The sequence below is a fragment of the Pseudophryne corroboree genome, chromosome 2 (assembly GCF_028390025.1).
Source record: "Pseudophryne corroboree isolate aPseCor3 chromosome 2, aPseCor3.hap2, whole genome shotgun sequence".
NCBI classification, from domain to species: domain Eukaryota; kingdom Metazoa; phylum Chordata; class Amphibia; order Anura; family Myobatrachidae; genus Pseudophryne; species Pseudophryne corroboree.
The window spans coordinates 1,041,711,309-1,041,728,844 of NC_086445.1; the positions used below are offsets into that span (position 1 = coordinate 1,041,711,309).

The window sequence follows — 17,536 nt, forward strand, 5'->3', positions numbered from 1 at the left end:
TAACCCTGACTTCAACCGCAGCCTTAACCCCTTCCGCAGCCTCACCCTTATCCTAGCCCAAACCGCAGCCTTAATCCCATCCACAGCCTCACCCATACCCTAACCCCAACCGTAGCCTTACCCGTATCCTAACCCAACCGCAGCCTTACCCTTATCCTAACCCAACCGCAGCCTTAACCCCATACTCAGCCTTACCCTTACCGCAACCACAGTCTAACTCTAACCTTAAGCCCAACCTAACATCAACCCCAGCTGCAGCCTCACCCTTACCCTAACCCCAACTGCAGCCTTAACCCCATCCGCAGCCTCACCCTTACCGTAACCCCAACTGCAGCCTTAACCCCATCTGCAGCCTTACCTTAACCCCAACAGCAGCCTTAACGCCATCCTAAACCTCACCCATACCCTAACCCCATCAGCAGCCTACCCCTTACCCTAACCCAACCGCAGCCTCACCCTTATCCTATCCGCAACCACAGCCTAACTCTAACCTTAACCCCAAGCTACCCTTGACCCCAGCTGCAGCCTCCCTCTAAACTTTAACTCTATCTGCAGCCTAACCTTTACTCTTAACCCAACCCGCAGCCTCACAATAAGCTTTAACCCAACCCGCAGCCTCACAATAAGCTTTAACCCCAATCGCAGCCTCACTCTAACCTTTAACCCAAACCGCAGTCTAACGCTTACTCTTAAGCCTAATCGCAGCCTCACTCCAAGCTTTAACCCTAACCACAGCCTCACCCTTATTTTTAACCCCAACTGCAGTCTATCCCTAACCCCAATTGCAGCCGTTACCTAGCCTTAACCCCAACCCTAACATTAACCCAATCTGCAGCGTTACCCCAACCACAGCCTCACCCTAACCTTTAACCCTAACTGCAGCCTCAACCCAACCTTTAGCCCTAACTGCAGCCTCACCCTAACCTTTAACCCCAACCATAGCCTCACCCTAAGCTTACCCCCACAGCACTACAGTATGTAAGGGGGCAGTTTGTAGCATCAATAACATTAGTAAAATGCTTATGTACTGAAGCATTTCATTAATGTCCCTTTAGTTCCTAAAATAATACAACCCAAATGCTTAGTTATCCTTCCTGTTAAGCTTATTTCATATATTGTGCTATAAATTAAAATGTAAAGCACTTTTGCCGTGGAGAGTTAACAGTGGAGAGAGATAAAGTACCTTAACCCCAACCGCAGCCTCACCTTAACCGTATCCTAATCCTAACCTTTATGCCAACCACAGCTTAACCCTACCCTTAACCCCATCTGCATCCTCACCCTTACCCTACCTCCAACTGCATCTTTAACCTCATCAGCAGCCTTACCCTAACCCCATCCGCAGCATAACCCTAATCTTAACCCCAACCTAACCTTAAACCCAACTGCAGCCTCACCCCAACCTCTATCCCTAACCGCAGTCTCACCCTAACCTTTAACCCTAACCGTAGCCTCACCCTAACCTTTAACCCCAACCATAGCCTCACCCTAACCTTTAACCCTAACTGTAGCCTCACCCTAACCTTTAACCCCAACCGTAGCCTCACCTTAAGCTTATCCCTAACCGCAGCCTCACCCTAACCCTAACTGTTAACTGCAGCCCATTCCTAACCCTAATTGTTGCAAACCCTAATTCCATGTTGCCTTTGTTACTGTTGACAGTACCTATGTTAATATTTATTTTAAACCTGTTGACACCCTGAATGGCGACATGTATGGTGTTGACATTTTTATTATTAACATTCTGAATGTCAACATGTTGACTGTAACCCGTGTACATGGGGAAGGTAATATAAAGTGTTAGCATTTCTGGAACAGGGACTACTCTCTGTAAAAGTGATGTGGGATATGTGTGCTCTGCATAGATAACGGTTAATCTATTATTATAAGATCTGGCCCTGTCTGTGTGATGCCCTAATTGCGGCTGAAGCATACCCTCCAACATTTTACACATAAAAACCGGTACCAATTAGGTTCCTTTCCTAAACTTTCAATGGACATTTGGAGAGTCAAAAATCGGTACAAAGCCCTTTTTGCCCGGTACAGACCATAAAAAAAAAGGTCCAGTTGGAGGGTATGGCTGAAGCCCATGCACATCAAACTACATGGTGCGCGCCCTAGCTCCCACTGCATGCGCGTGAGATGTGATGTGCATATGTGTGTTGAACCAATGGGTGAGGAGAGGACCGGGAACAGGGGTGGTAAGTAACCCTTCACCCTCTGGGTTGGGCGGCTCATATAGATACCAGGAGCACACGCTGCTGTCAGGGTCATAGCGATATCCGCATGGTGTAGCACCCCCACTGGGGTTTTATTTTTAACGTTACACCATGCAGTAAGTTAGGAGAAATCTGTAACATTATAATTAATGAGGCGATGCATACGTGGCGACCTTTGTGCTGCCCCCTCTGGGAGGGATTAAGCAGGTCAGCACTGTGGGAGGCGTGACAAGGCAAAAGTGGGCGGTGCTGGGAGCATGGTGACGCCATTGCATCATTGTAGCTCCACACACTGCTACACAATGGCGCAACTTCCGGCACTGCAAAGCATGGGGCAACGGTATAATGATGCAATTCAACGCAAAACGCGTCATCAGCCACCTGTACTGTCCACTTCACTCGGGGCGGGGTGGCGGGTGGCGGGACAGTTCCTGGAGACTTGCCGTCTCTTCCAAGGTGACTGGGAGTGCTACACGATTTTCAGGAGCCTCCTAGCCGTTGCAGGAGATGCTGCAATTATGAAATTGCGTTTTCAGGTTTAGCAGCGTATTTCCTTCTGGACCCACAATACCAGCGACGCGGAGCTTCCAGACACAGTTATCACAGAGTGTGGCGCCAATAAAATATATAAACCGGTAATTTCTCAACTCAATTTTGCTGAATTAATAGTGGTTACAAAGCAAGAGTCCCCAGTAATGTGCCAGCGATCCGAGGTATGAGGCTGAAAGCAGGAGACATCCAGAAACCAGCAAATACATTCGTAATGTCAAGCAGTAGGAAATGTTCTAATTCTGACCCTCAGTTTACGGTGTCTGGATGTCCTGATATCAGGTTATGTGGACGACATACTGTACATGCCAGCAATCTGCATTCCTCACACACGGGAAATCCTTTCCTGGAAAACATCTTTCCAAAAGATATATTTCCTAGTGTAGTATCCTATAATTATATTTGTTTCCACGGGGTAAATGTAATAGGTCCAAGCCCGCGGAGGTGCGGGACTTCGGGTGCCGCCCCCCCCCCCCCCCCCCCGCAGAAGTGCAAATGCATCACACAGCGGCGATGCCTTCGCACTTCAAGAGTAGCTCCCGGCCAGCGCAGCTTTAGCGTGCTGTCCGGGAGCTACTCATCGCTCCCCGGCCCGCAGCGGCTGCGTGTGATGTCATGCAGCCGCTGCGGCCCGCCCCCCGTTAGGTCTGGCCACGCCTGAGTTGGCCAGACCGCGCCCACAAAACGGCGGCCAAACGCCGCTGTTCCGCGCCCTGCCCAGCGACCGCCTCTGCCTGTCAATCAGGCAGAGGCGATCGTAGCCCGACGGCCTTCGGCATGCACAGTTCTGACCCGATCGCACCGCTGCAATAAACTGCAGCGTGCGATTGGGTCAGAATGCCCCCATGAAACATTGCGATACAGCCATGGCAGACAGGATGGTAACTTAATTGACTATACGACAGTTTCGAATATTTTCATTAATGAACTAATATCTTAAACCAGCGTTTCCAAATGGGGTGCCTCGGGACAACAACATATGTGTACAAACAGGTTTCACGTCACATTACTGACCCTTAGGACGACAAATAGACACAATTTACATAATTTATTTTTTTCTTCTGAATTATTTCCCAATATATTTTTCAAGGTACCCCTAGGCCAAAAGTTTCTTATTGGGAAATTAAGAAACTTTTTGATTAGGGGTACCTAGAAAAATATACTCTAGGATGATTCCAGAAAGTTTGGAAAACCACTGTCCTAAATGTAAAAGCCTAGTAGAGAATATAAGCGGCGGGATGTAATGGAGTCCAAATTTGTCGTAGGTGCCAGATGCCGGCCAATCTCTGACTTTTTTTTAAAGGGGCAATCACTTACAAGGTATGGTTTTGACTAATGTTTGCCTCTTTAAAAAAAACATCCAAGATCGGCCGGCATCCTGCACTTCCGATGATCTCGGACTCCATTACATCCAGCCGAACATATTACCAACACACTTCTACAAACAGTAAATCACAGGCCCCAGGCCAGTACAGGTGACTGCTGCCGGATTATAGTCTAGTAGTAAGCTAGATCACCATCAAATTTACTGCACCCCAAACAGCAATTTACAGGCCCCAGGCCAGTACAGGTGACTGCTGCCGGATTATATAGATTGTAAGCTTGCGAGCAGGGCCTTCCTACCTCTATGACTGTTATCACCCAGTTTGTTATTGTTATTTCAAATTGTAAAGCGCAACGGAATTTGCTGCGCTATATAAGAAACTGTTAATAAATAAATTATAGTCTAGTAGTAAACTAGATCACCATCAAATTTACTGCACCCCAAACAGCAAATCACAGGCCCCAGGCCAGTACAGATGATTCAGCCAGAGTAAAGGGGGTTACACACGGAGAGATCCGTGTTTAAAATCTAAGCAATCTGACTAGATTGCTTAGATCTTGAGCACGTATCTGCCGTGTGTATGCCCCCCAGCGATAGCGATGCACGGCCCCGCGCATCGCTATCGCCGGTGCTAGATTGAGCCTGCATGCAGGCTCAATCTAGCGGGTCACTCACTTCACCGTTGTGTGAAGTGAGCGGCCCCCCGTCCGTCCCTCTCCCGTCAGTACCCCCTTAACAGCCTAGCAGAAAAGATAACAGAATAAGGGGCAGATTTAATAAGTGATATTTTTGTTATCACTCGTTACTAACATCTTAAATAGTACTCCAGCCAATACGCTGCTGTCACTTTTCAAAAACATGTCAGGGGCTGATTGGTTGAAGCACCATATAAGATTAGTAATGATTTATAACAACAATATCACTGGTTGTCTAATCTGCCCCTAAGGAATTTATATGGAAACTACCTTACTGAATGATTTCATTGTCCTAATTGTTTTATTCATTATTGTCCACAATTATATTATATAAAATGTCCAGTTAAAAAAACAAAAAACAAATGAATTACTACAGTAACAATACATTGACTTACCTTTCATTGTTTCTAAACTACATAACAGCGTTCATGCAGTCTTCTGCGGTGACTGGCAGGAGTTCTGTGTATAAGGACGTTTTCTGCTACATAATATGGAAATATAATGAATATATTCACTATACTGACTCAACGAAGACTTGTATTGAAATTAGTTTTCTACGTATCATAAAATGAGTTACTGTAACTCATATCAATCTGCTTAAACTAACAATCATTTTATATTGATCTTTATATGGATAACTATACCTAGTAATCAAAATATATACTGCTCTTTTTTTGTATAGTTGTGTGTGAGTATGTATGTATGTATGTATGTATGTATGTATGTGTGTGTGTGTGTGTGTGTGTGTGTATGAGTGTGTATGTGTGTATGTCTGTGTGTGTATGTGAGTATGTATGTATGTATGTATGTGTGAGTGTGTATGTTTGAGTGTGTGTGTATGTATGTATGTTTGTGTGTGTGTGTGTGTGTGTGTATGTCTGTGTGTGTGTATTTGCGTGTATGTATGAGTGTGTATGTGTGTATGTATGTGTGTGTGTGTGTGTGTGTATGTATGAGTGTGTATGTGTGTATTTCTGTGTGTGTATGTGAGTATGTGTGTATGTATGTATGTATGTGTGAGTGTGTATGTATGTTTGTTTGTATGTATGTATGTGTGTATGTATGTATGTATTAGACTGTATGTATGTATGTATGTATGAGTGTGTATGTATGTATGTTTGTGTGTGTGTATGTATGTATGTATGTATGTGTGTGTATGTATGTGTGTGCATGTAAGAGTGTGTATGTGTGTGTGTTTGTGAGTATGTATGTGTGAGTGTGTATGTATGTATGTATGTGTGTGTGTGTGTGTATGTATGTATGTATGTGTGAGTGTGTATGTATGTGTGTGTGTGTGTGTGTGTGTGTGTGTGTGTGTGTGTGTGTGTATATGTATGTATGTATGTATGTGTGTATATGTATGTATGTATGTATGTGTGTATATGTATGTATGTATGTATGTAAGTGTGTGTGTGTGTGTGTGTGTGTGTGTGTGTGTGTGTGTGTGTGTGTTTTTAGCAATTACTGTGCTGCTTTGTAGAATTTTGAAACACAGAAATATATCACTTAGGTATGTTACTCAAAGGTGTGGAGAGTGCGTGTCCGCACAACCCTTAGGTAACCTTTGACCCTACATAAAGCATCTCCTGCCTGCTGTTGAGTCAACTCAATGCCTCCAAACTGCCAATATCTGGAGGCACTATCCCACTGTCTCACCCATGGGCCACAGTATCAGGAGGTTGGGGAGGACGTTCTGTCACCGCGGCGAATAGATAGAAACATAGAATTTGACGGCAGATAAGAACCACTTGGCCCATCTAGTCAGCCCCTTTTTTTTATCCTTTAGGTAATCTCAACCCTTTTTGAACCTTAATTCTTTGGGGTATATTTACTAAAATTCGTATTTTTCCGAATGAGGTTAAAGTTCAATCACGAATGACATCGAAAGTGTAAATTTGCAACTTTTTGAATTTATTAAGACTAATTTACTAAGCTGTCGTATTCTGCATTTTCGTATTTACCGATGTCGATGTCATTCATATTTTTTGGCAGTGTTTTACGGGAGTGATTTGTAAAACACTGCCGACTTTAACACAATGAATCTCGGCCGGATCTGTGAGATCCGTGCTGGGCTTCATTGTGCACCTTTCGTAAAAAATAATACATTGTTAAAATTTAAAAAAAAAATGCGTGGGGTCCCCCCTCCTAAGCAAAACCAGCCTCGGGCTCTTTGAGCCGGTCCTGGTTGAAAAACTATGGGGAAAAAAGTGACCGGGTTTCCCCTATATTTAATCAACCAGCACCGGGCTCTGCGCCTGGTCCTGGTTCCAAAAATATGGGGGACAATAAGCGTAGGGGTCCCCCGTATTTCTGAAACCAGCACCGGGCTCCACTAGCCAGATACATAATGCCACAGCCGGGGGACACTTTTATATTGGTCCCTGCGGCCCTGGCATTACATACCCAACTAGTCACCCCTGGCCGGGGTACCCTGGAGGAGTGGGGACCCCTTCAATCAAGGGGTCCCCCCCTCCAGCCACCCAAGGGCCAGGGGTGAAGCCCGAGGCTGTCCCCCCCCATCCAAGGGCGGCAGATGGGGGGCTGATAGCCTTTTTGTCAAAATTTGAATATTGTTTTTAGTAGCAGTACTACAAGTCCCAGCAAGCCTCCACCGCAAGCTGGTACTTGGAGAACCACAAGTACCAGCATGCGGTGGAAAACCGGGCCCGCTGGTACCTGTGGTACTACTACTAAAAAAATACCCCAATAAAAACAGAAGACACACTTTGAAAGTAAAAGTTTAATACATACATCCACACCTCCAAACATACATACTTACCTATGTTCACACGAGGGTCAGTCCTCTTCTCCATGTAGAATCCATGGGGTACCTGTTGGATAAATTATACTCACATAATCCAGTGTAGTTCGGTCCTCTTCTGTTCTATTTGTACTTTGCAAAATAAAAAAACGGATACACGACCACGCACTGAAAGGGTCCCCATGCTTTCACATGGGACCCCTTTCCCCGACTGCCAGGAACCCCCCCTCACTTCTGTCTAAGAGGGTTCCTTCAGCCAATCAGGGAGCGCCACGTTGTGGCACCCTCCTGATTGGCTGTGTGCTCCTGTAGTGTATGTCAGGTAGCACACGGCAGTGATACAATGTAGCGCCTATGCGCTCCATTGTAACCAATGGTGGGAACTTTGTGGTCAGCGGTGAGGTTACTTTCGGTCAACCGCTGACCACAAAGTTCCCACCATTGGTTACAATGGAGCGCATAGGCGCTACATTGTATCACTGCCGTGTGCTACCTGACATACACTACAGGAGCACACAGCCAATCAGGAGGGTGCCACAACGTGGCGCTCCCTGATTGGCTGAAGGAACCCTCTTAGACAGAAGTCAGGGGGGTTCCTGGCAGTCGGGGAAAGGGGTCCCATGTGAAAGCATGGGGCCCCTTTCAGTGCGTGGTCGTGTATCCGTTTTTTTATTTTGCAAAGTACGTGGATTACAAATAGAACAGAAGAGGACCGAACTACACTGGATTATGTGAGTATAATTTATCCAACAGGTACCCCATGGATTCTACATGGAGAAGAGGACCGACCCTCGTGTGAACATAGGTAAGTATGTATGTTTGGAGGTGTGGATGTATGTATTAAACTTTTACTTTCAAGGTGTGTGTCTTCTGTTTTTATTGGGGTATTTTTTTAGTAGTAGTACTACAGGTACCAGCGGGCCCGGTTTTCCACCGCATGCTGGTACTTGTGGTTCTCCAAGTACCAGCTTGCGGGGGAGGCTTGCTGGGACTTGTAGTACTGCTACTAAAAACAATATTCAAATTTTGACAAAAAGGCTATCAGCCCCCCATCCGCCGCCCTTGGATGGGGGGGGGGACAGCCTCGGGCTTCACCCCTGGCCCTTGGGTGGCTGGAGGGGGGGGACCTCTTGATTGAAGGGGTCCCCACTCCTCCAGGGTACCCCGGCCAGGGGTGACTAGTTGGGCATGTAATGCCAGGGCCGCAGGGACCAATATAAAAGTGTCCCCCGGCTGTGGCATTATGTATCTGGCTAGTGGAGCCCGGTGCTGGTTTCAGAAATACGGGGGACCCCTACGCTTTTTGTCCCCCGTATTTTTGGAACCAGGACCAGGCGCAGAGCCCGGTGCTGGTTGTTTAAATTTGGGGGAACCCCGGTCAATTTTTTCCCCATATTTTTTCAACCACGACCGGCTCAAAGAGCCCGAGGGTGGTTTTGCTTAGGAGGGGGGACCCTACGCATTTTTTTTTTTGCCAATTTAACTCTTTCCCACCCCTTCCCACTGATAAACATGCACGGATCTCATGGATCCGTGCATGCCACTCAGAACACGGTAAAAAAAAGGAGGTCTGTTTTATTTTAGCACTTTTTCACGATTTGTATTTTTACACGGCAGTGTTTGGCTATTGTCGGCAGTGTTTGTGAATTGCACTTTTTAGTAAATGACCGAGTTCTACCAAATTCCATGCGTATTTGACCGATGGTGTATTCATTCGTATTTTTTCCCTTGGACTTCCAAAAAAATTCGAATGCCCTCATCACTGCCGTGATTTGAGTTTAGTAAATTCCCGAGATGACACTTTGAAGAAAAAACACCATCTCGGTCAAAATCGGGACCTTAGTAAATATACCCCTTTGTAAGGATATTCATATGCCTATCCCAAGCATGTTTAAATTGCTCTACAGTCTTAGCCTCTACCACCTCTGATGGGAGACTATTCCACTTATCCACTACCCTTTCTGTGAAGTAATTTTTCCTTAAATTTCCCCTGAACCTCCCCCCCTCCAGTTTCAGTGTATGTCCTCGAGTTCTAATATTTCTCTTCCTTTGAAGAATGTTTCCCTCCTGAACTTTGTTAAGACCCTTGATATATTTGAAAGTTTCTATCATGTCCCCCCTTTCCCTTCTCTCCTCCAAACTATACATGTTAAGATCTTTTAGCCTTTCCGGGTAAGTTTTGTGATGTAGGCCATGCACCATTTTAGTTGCCCTTCTTTGTACACTCTCTAATGTATTTATATCCTTCTGGAGATATGGTCTCCAGAACTGGACACAGTATTCCAGATGGGGCCGCACCAATGACCTATACAGTGGCATTATCACTTCTTTTTTCCTACTACTGATTCCTCTCCCTATGCAACCAAGCATCTGACTTGCCTTTGTCATTGCTTTGTTGCATTGCTTTCCTGCCTTCAAGTCACTTGAAATAGTGACTCCTAAATCCCTTTCCTCCTCAGTAGTTTCCATTATAGTACCCTTGATACTATATTTAGCCTTTGGGTTTTTGAGACCCAAGTGCATGATTTTGCATTTTTTAGCATTAAACTGTAGTTGCCACGTTCTTGACCATTTCTCAAGCCTACCTAGGTCATCAATCATTTGTTTTACCCCTCCTGGTGTGTCTACCCTGTTGCATATCTTTGTATCATCTGCAAAAAGGCATACCTTCCCTTCAATACCATCTGCAATGTCACCAACAAAGATATTAAAGAGAACTGGACCAAGTACAGATACCTGGGGTACTCCACTGGTAACATTTCCCTCCATAGATTGTACTCCATTAACTACAACTGTCTGTTTCCTATCCTGCAACCAGGTTCTTATCCATTTAACTGTTTTATAATCCACCCCCACGCTTTCAAGTTTATTTAGCAGTCTGCGATGTGGGACAGTGTCAAATGCCTTACTAAAGTCTAGATATGCTACATCTACAGCTCCCCCTTGATCTATTATTTTTGTCACAGAGTCAAAAAAGTCAATAAGATTTGTTTGGCATGATCTCCCACCAGTAAATCCATGCTGTTTTGGATCCTGTAAGTGGTTTGATTTAAGATATTCCACTACTCTTTCTTTTAATAGTTTTTCCATTACTTTCCCCACTACTGATGTAAGGCTTACTGGTCTGTAGTTACTTGCTTATTCCTCGCTTCCACTTTTGTGCAGTGGAACTACATTTGCTCTTTTCCAGTCCTCTGGAATAGCACCTGTATTTAGTGCCACGCACATGCACGCAGCATCCATACCTCCCAAGTGTCCCGCCCGCGGGCGGCAGTGTACCGCAGGTGTGTGGGGGGGCGGAGGGGGGGGGGCCAGTTTGGGGCTCCTTTGATCACCCGCTGCTCTGCTTAGCAGTGAGAGATCTCTGAATAGATGCTGTGTGTAGCGGTGACAGATAAGCACCATTTACAATAATACTCATCATCATATATCGCCATTACTGACTTTGGGATATTTTAAGCACAAAATGGACTCAGAATATAAAGTTATATTTTAGATTTACTAACAGTGTAATATGTAAGAATCCTCATTCTTTATATTCTTACTAAACACTTTATCACACGGACACGTGGGATCACCACTAGCTCCTGTAATCTTTTAAGGGTAACCAACATTAACTATTTCAGCAATTTGTGGTACAGTAGCTTTTTTCTGGACAGGACCAGACAGGATAGTTCTCTCTTCCCACACACATCAGTGAGCCCTGTTACCGGTCACCGGTTAGTCCTTCCTATAATGGGTAGCTACTAACCACTGCATACCGGTTACACCCCACAAGACCTGCTGTTTGGTGATGCGGTGACCCAGCAGTTACAGTCCTTACAGCTGCCCATTTCTCCTGCCTCCAACTCATCAACTTAAAGACCTGAGCGTTCACTTGCTGCCTAATACATCCCACCCGTTGTCAGGTGCCGTTATAATGAGATAACGTAACTCACGTCACCTGTCAGTGGTTGTACTGTTATGGCTGATGGGTGTATATACCACACACAGGGGGCACCTCTGAATGTGCAGGGGGCTCATCTGCACGGACAGTAATGCCGCGTACGCACTGGCCGATATATCGGCCGTTCTATTGACCACCCGAATGCAGCTGCTGCGGACAGACGTGCGGCTGCGTTCAGTCTGAATTAGGCCCAAGGAATGGTAGTGAATGACAGTGTGCAGTTCTGAGGACAAAGCTCCCCACACACAAATCTGTATAACCCGCGACTGTCTCTGTGTGTTAGGGACAGTTAGTAACTACTGTATGTAGTAACATTAATAAAAATAACCCACAAGGGCATTGGCAGGACATGAAACGCGTGGGTGAGCAGTGTGAACGGCAGACAACGTGGCACGAAACGCTCCACTGGTGCACTACCCTTGTAATCTGTGATTGCAGTCACCTGTGGTTAAGTAGCTAATTGGTGGGAAAGCATGCCTGAACACAGGTGACATAAGCGGGAAGCCCAGGAGCAGAGCATTTTGCACCTGGCGGAAGGAGTGATGTTGGATGGTCTGCACCGGTATATAGTGTCCTCTTTATATACAGTATCTGTGTGCTCAGGGGCAGATTTCGGGACAGTCAGAGGATTTGCAGTTAGTTCCGTGTAATGGTTCCTGGGTGGTCGCAGCAGGACTAGCTGCTCATGGCTTGTGCACCCCACGCAGGAGGCCACCTAAAGCCAGTGGAATAATCTTGGTGCCTGTGGTGTGTATAGTCCTTGGACTGTGTCAGTAGCGGCGGAGTGTGGCCTCTTTCACCGGTGCGCAGTATCTCCGGGCAACTCTGTAGCCGCTAACGATACACACTTGATACATTGTAGACTTTTTTCAAAGTCTGACTACAGCATGCTGGGATTTGTAGTTCCACATAAAGCTTATATGTAGCACCTACTTGGTTGTAAAGTCTCTATAAATGACGTATTTAGGCCCAGATTTATCAAGCCTTGGAGAGTGATAAATCGCATGCTGATACAGTACCAGCCAATCAGCTCACAACTGTCATTTTTCAGACAGAGCATGTGACATGACAGTTAGGAGCTGATTGGCTAGTACTTTATCACCGTGCTATTTATCACTCTCCAAGTCTTGATAAATGGGGCCTTAGGAGAACATTTACTAAGCAGTGATAAGAGTGGAGAAGTGAGCCAGTGAAGAAGTTGCCCCATCAACCAATCAGCAGCTCTGTATCATTTTATAGTATGCAAATTATAGATATCACTTCAGTGCTGATTGTTTGCCATGGGGCAACTTCTCCACTGACTCACTTCTCTGCTCTTATCACTGCTTAGTAAATGTCCCCTTAGTGTGCTCTCGAGTCTCCCCCCCCATACCCGTATTATTCTGTGTGTTACTGCTTGTACGTTGTCAGAGCAAGTCACATACATAGGTAACATGATACATGTCAGCGCTACAGATTATGCTGGTGCTATATAAATAAATGTTGATAAATAAGTGGGATATATAAAGGTGTACATTCGCCTTGTATATGGCTGTACTGTATATCCTGTGCAGTGTTTAATCGATGGCTCTTGTTCCTCCCGTCTTTATTTATTACTCTCCCCGAGTCTATACTTAGAGCTGCAGTGATGCAGATGCCAGACAGTAACAATACATAGACTCGGCTCTTCCTGTCTCCAGTAACCGGACGTCTGCCCAAATCATTATTCTGCCTGCTCGGAATATGGTATATGTAACCTGAAGACACCTAGAGCGCAAGCTCTGCGGCCCTTGGTTAACTTAAAAAAATGAATAACTGAAAACAATGTTGAGGAAATCCAATAAACTACTGTATGTTCCCCAAAATATTAAAGTGTATTTTTGTGTCGACCATTACTCTTTTGACCCTTTGTCCGTGTTGACCTAATGACGGTCGGCCTAGACCAGAGGATCCCAAACGTGGTCCGGAATGCAAGGAAGATTGTACAGAACATTACATAAATGGTGGCTATGAATGTATAATATGATACATAATTGGTTCAGCAATACCGAGATTCTAGGCTGATAATTGTGTGTAGAGTGCCCCCTGCTGGACAGTCAGCAGATCACAGCTTGCATTTCTATCTAAACAATCATATTTATCAATGAGGGTTTTTAGCTGTTAATAACTTGAGTTGAATGTTATTTTCAAGGCACCCCAGCAGTCCAGGTTTTAGGTATATCCTTGGCTCAGCATAGATGGTTAAATCAAATTGACTGAGGCGCTAATTAAGTCACCTGTGACCAAGCATGGATACATTTAAAACCTGGACCGTTGGGGTGCCTTGAGGACCGCGTGTGGGAACCTCTGGCCTAGACATTGTAGACCTTCTTTACCCCACCCCCGCCAGTGATGGGCTTATGGAAGCTTTGACCCTGTGTTGTCCACACTTCCTCACTGCTGTCCTCTGTTTACAGGTCCTGAAATATCTGCGGCACCTCAACTTCACCAACAACATGGGGGAACATGTGGACTTCAACGACCTTGGCGACCTGGTGGGGAACTACACCATCATTAACTGGCATCTGTCCAACGAGGACGGCTCGGACGAGGTTGTCTTTGAAGACATCGGCCACTACAATGTGTACGCCAAGAAAGGGGATCAGCTGCTGATCAACGAGAGCAAGATCCTGTGGAGTGGGTTCTCCCGAGAGGTGGGGAACCGCACACACATGTAACATACATGTATATAAAGTGCATATGTCTCCGCATTAATTCCTATTAGTGTCTTCCATCCGTTAAATATGGATATATCCAGATAAATGAGCATTTACAGCAGCAGGTTATACCCCTTTTACACTCGCAGAAAAATCCCGGGATATTGCACGTGAACGCGCATCATCCCGGGATTTTTCTCAGTGTGAATGGGTACAGGGTCCATTTCCCGGGACGAGCATCCCGGGATTTCATCCCAGGTCTCGACCAGGGTTGAACCCAGGACCGTCCCGGGAAGCAGGCAGTGTAAACAGGTATACCGGGTCAAGGCGACCCGGCACCCGTTCTCTTCATAGGAGGAGGCGGTGCTTGGAGAAGATTATCTCCAAGCACCGCCTCTGGGAGACTCAGCGGTGACGTCACTGACCCGGCAATATGCCGGGTCAGCCCGCTAATGTGAAAGGGTCATTCCCGGGAATGTGTCCCGGCAAATATACTGGGACACATTCCCGGGAATGAACTTCACTGCGAGTGTAAAAGGGGTATAAGTGAGGTCATTATCGTTTCCTCTTCTCCAAAGCAACACTGACCTGTGTCCTCCTTCACAACTGCCAGAATTCCTGATGAACCTGTCCCTTCCCTCTAATCTGCAGAACCATATTGCTGCATGCACAATGGTGGTCATTCCGAGTTGATCGCTCGCTAGCAGTTTTTAGCAGCCGTGCAAACGCTATGCCGCCGCCCACTGAGAGTGTATTTTAGCTTAGCAGAAGTGCGAATGGTTGTATCGCAGAGCGGCTACAAAATAATTTTGTGCAGTTTCAGAGTAGCTTCATACCTACTCAGCGCTTGCGATCACTTCAGACCATTCAGTTCCGGATTTGACGTCACAAACACGCCCTGCGTTCGCCCAGCCACGCCTGCGTTTTTCCTGGCACGGCTGCATATTTTCGAACACTTTGAAAACGGTCAGTTGACACCCAGAAACGCCCACTTCATGTCAATCACTCTGCAGTCAGCAGTGCGACTGAAAAGCGTCGCTAGTCCCTGTGTGAAACTACATCGTTCGTTGTAAAAGTACGTCGCGCGTGCGCATTGCGCCCGCTTACGCATGCGCAGAACTGCCATTTTTTAGCCTCATCACTGCAAAACGAAGGAATGCAGCTAGCGATCAACTCGGAATGACCACCAATATACCAGAGAACTTTAAATCCTATGGGGGAAATGTTAATAATAGTAATATATATATATATATATATATATATATATATATATATACAGGTTGAGTATCCCATATCCAAATATTCAGAAATACAGAATATTCCAAAATACTTTTTTAAGTGAGAGTGAGATAGTGAAACCTTTGTTTTCTGATGGCTCAATGTACACAAACTTTGTTTAATACACAAAGTTACTAAACATATTGTATTAAGTGACCTTCAGGCTTTGTGTATAAGGTGTATATGTAACATAAATACATTCTGTGCTTAGACTTAGGTCCCATCACCATGACATCTCATTATGGTATGCAATTATTCCAAAATACAGAAAAATCCGATTTCCAAAATACTTCTGGTCCCAAGCACTTTGGATAAGGGATACTCAACCTGTATTGTGTTACCATTTCTTGCATCTTCCCTGTATCCGGAATGGAAGGAAGATTGTACAGAACATTACATAAATGGTGGCTATGAATGTATAATATGATACATAAGTGGTTCAGCAATAACGAGAGTGTGGGCTGATAATTGTGTGTAGAGTGCCCCCTGCTGGACAGTCAGCAGGTCACAGCTCGTATTTCTATCTAAAGTAAGCAATCATATTTATCAATGAGGAGTTTTAGCTGTTAATAACTCGTGTTGAATGTTATTTTCAGCTGCAGGTATTTATCATTATAGATAGCGCCGTTTTAATACAGCGCTATACAATTTTCTTATGTGCATTAGAAAATTACTGGGTGATGGTATTTATCAACGAGCGGTAATTGTAATTTATCATTCATTCAATGGGGCAGATGTGTCAACCTGGAGAAGTGATAGAGCAGTGATCAGTGCAAGGTGGTAACGCACCAGCCAATCATTATGGATCTGAAAAATGACAGTTAGGAGCTGATTGGCTAGTGTGTTATCACCTTCCACTAAGCACCGCTTTATCACTTCTCCAGACTTAATACATCTGCCCCCATTGTTTTAATTTGACCTCTCCGGGTTCCAGCTTCTGTTAATCTGCTCTCGCCAATGCTGCAGTCCCAGCGGTCAGCTCTGGTCTGTATCTGGGTCTGTACCCATAATGCCTTGCGGCTGCTGGGTTTCCATGGCGGAACACATCATCTGGTTTGTAACAGGAGCCTACTCCATGCCAGTGACCATAAATGTGATGAGAACCCAGCTAATGAAATAGCTAGTTACACAGCACATCCCCTGGGAAGCGAACAATCCCTCCCACCTGACCCCCATATAAACAAACTTCAAGAGCTTAAATTTAAAAAAATAAATAAAAAACTGCAAGATAAGAGGTAAAACTAAAACGTACCTGGGCTGTAATGGGGGACAGTTATAAGCATCCATCCACCGGAGCAATATGGCTCCCCTTCAATATCTCTCCGGTGCCCGTCCGGTCTGGGAGACTGCGCATGTGGCGGGAAGGCAGATACCGCGGTGCATGCGCCAATTTCGGAGAAAAAAAATTGTCATTTCATCAGAGCTGCTCACAGGAGGGAAACAGCGCTGCCAGACTGATTTACACTAGCGCGTCACCGGCGAGAGAGCCATTGGTGAATACAAGTCACACTCGCCTACTTCTGAAAAAGCACTTCAGGGAGATTGTGAAAGTGACACCTATCAAAACGGACGGGGTATGGGTCAATGGGTCAGCCACACTTAGGCCCTCATTCCAAGTTGATCGCTCGCTAGCTACTTTTTGCAGCCGTGCAAACGCATAGTCGCCGCCCACAGGGGAGTGTATTTTCACTATGCAAGTGTGCGATCGTTTGTGCAGCTGAGCAGGACAAAAATTTTGTTTTTGCAGTTTCTGAGTAGTTCTGGACTAACTCAGCCGCTGTGATCACTTCAGCCTGTCCGGTCCTGGAACTGACGTCAGACACCCGCCCTGCAAACGCCTGGACACGCCTGCGTTTTCCAAAACACACCCAGAAAACTGTCAGTTGACACCCACAAACGCGCTCTTTCTGTCAATCTCCTTGCGATCGGCTGTGCGAATGGATTCGTCGCTAGAAGCATTGCCCAGCAACGGTGCTGTTTGTACCCGTACGACGCGCCTGCGCATTGCGGTGCGTACACATCCGCAGTAGTAACCTGATCGCTGCGCTGCGAAAAACGGCAGCGATCGATCAACTCGGAATGAGGGACT

The 17,536-nt window shown here is 45.7% G+C and overlaps 1 protein-coding gene across 1 annotated transcript in view; it reads left to right on the forward strand.

Moving 5' to 3' along the window:
• The window catches only part of CASR (calcium sensing receptor), a 352,739-nt gene that overhangs the window by 301,561 nt on the left and 33,642 nt on the right, over positions 1–17,536 (forward strand). Inside the window, exon 5 of the mRNA XM_063956826.1 lies at positions 13,930–14,166. Coding sequence (XP_063812896.1) covers positions 13,930–14,166 — 237 coding nt within the window. The remainder of the gene's footprint in view (positions 1–13,929; positions 14,167–17,536) is intronic.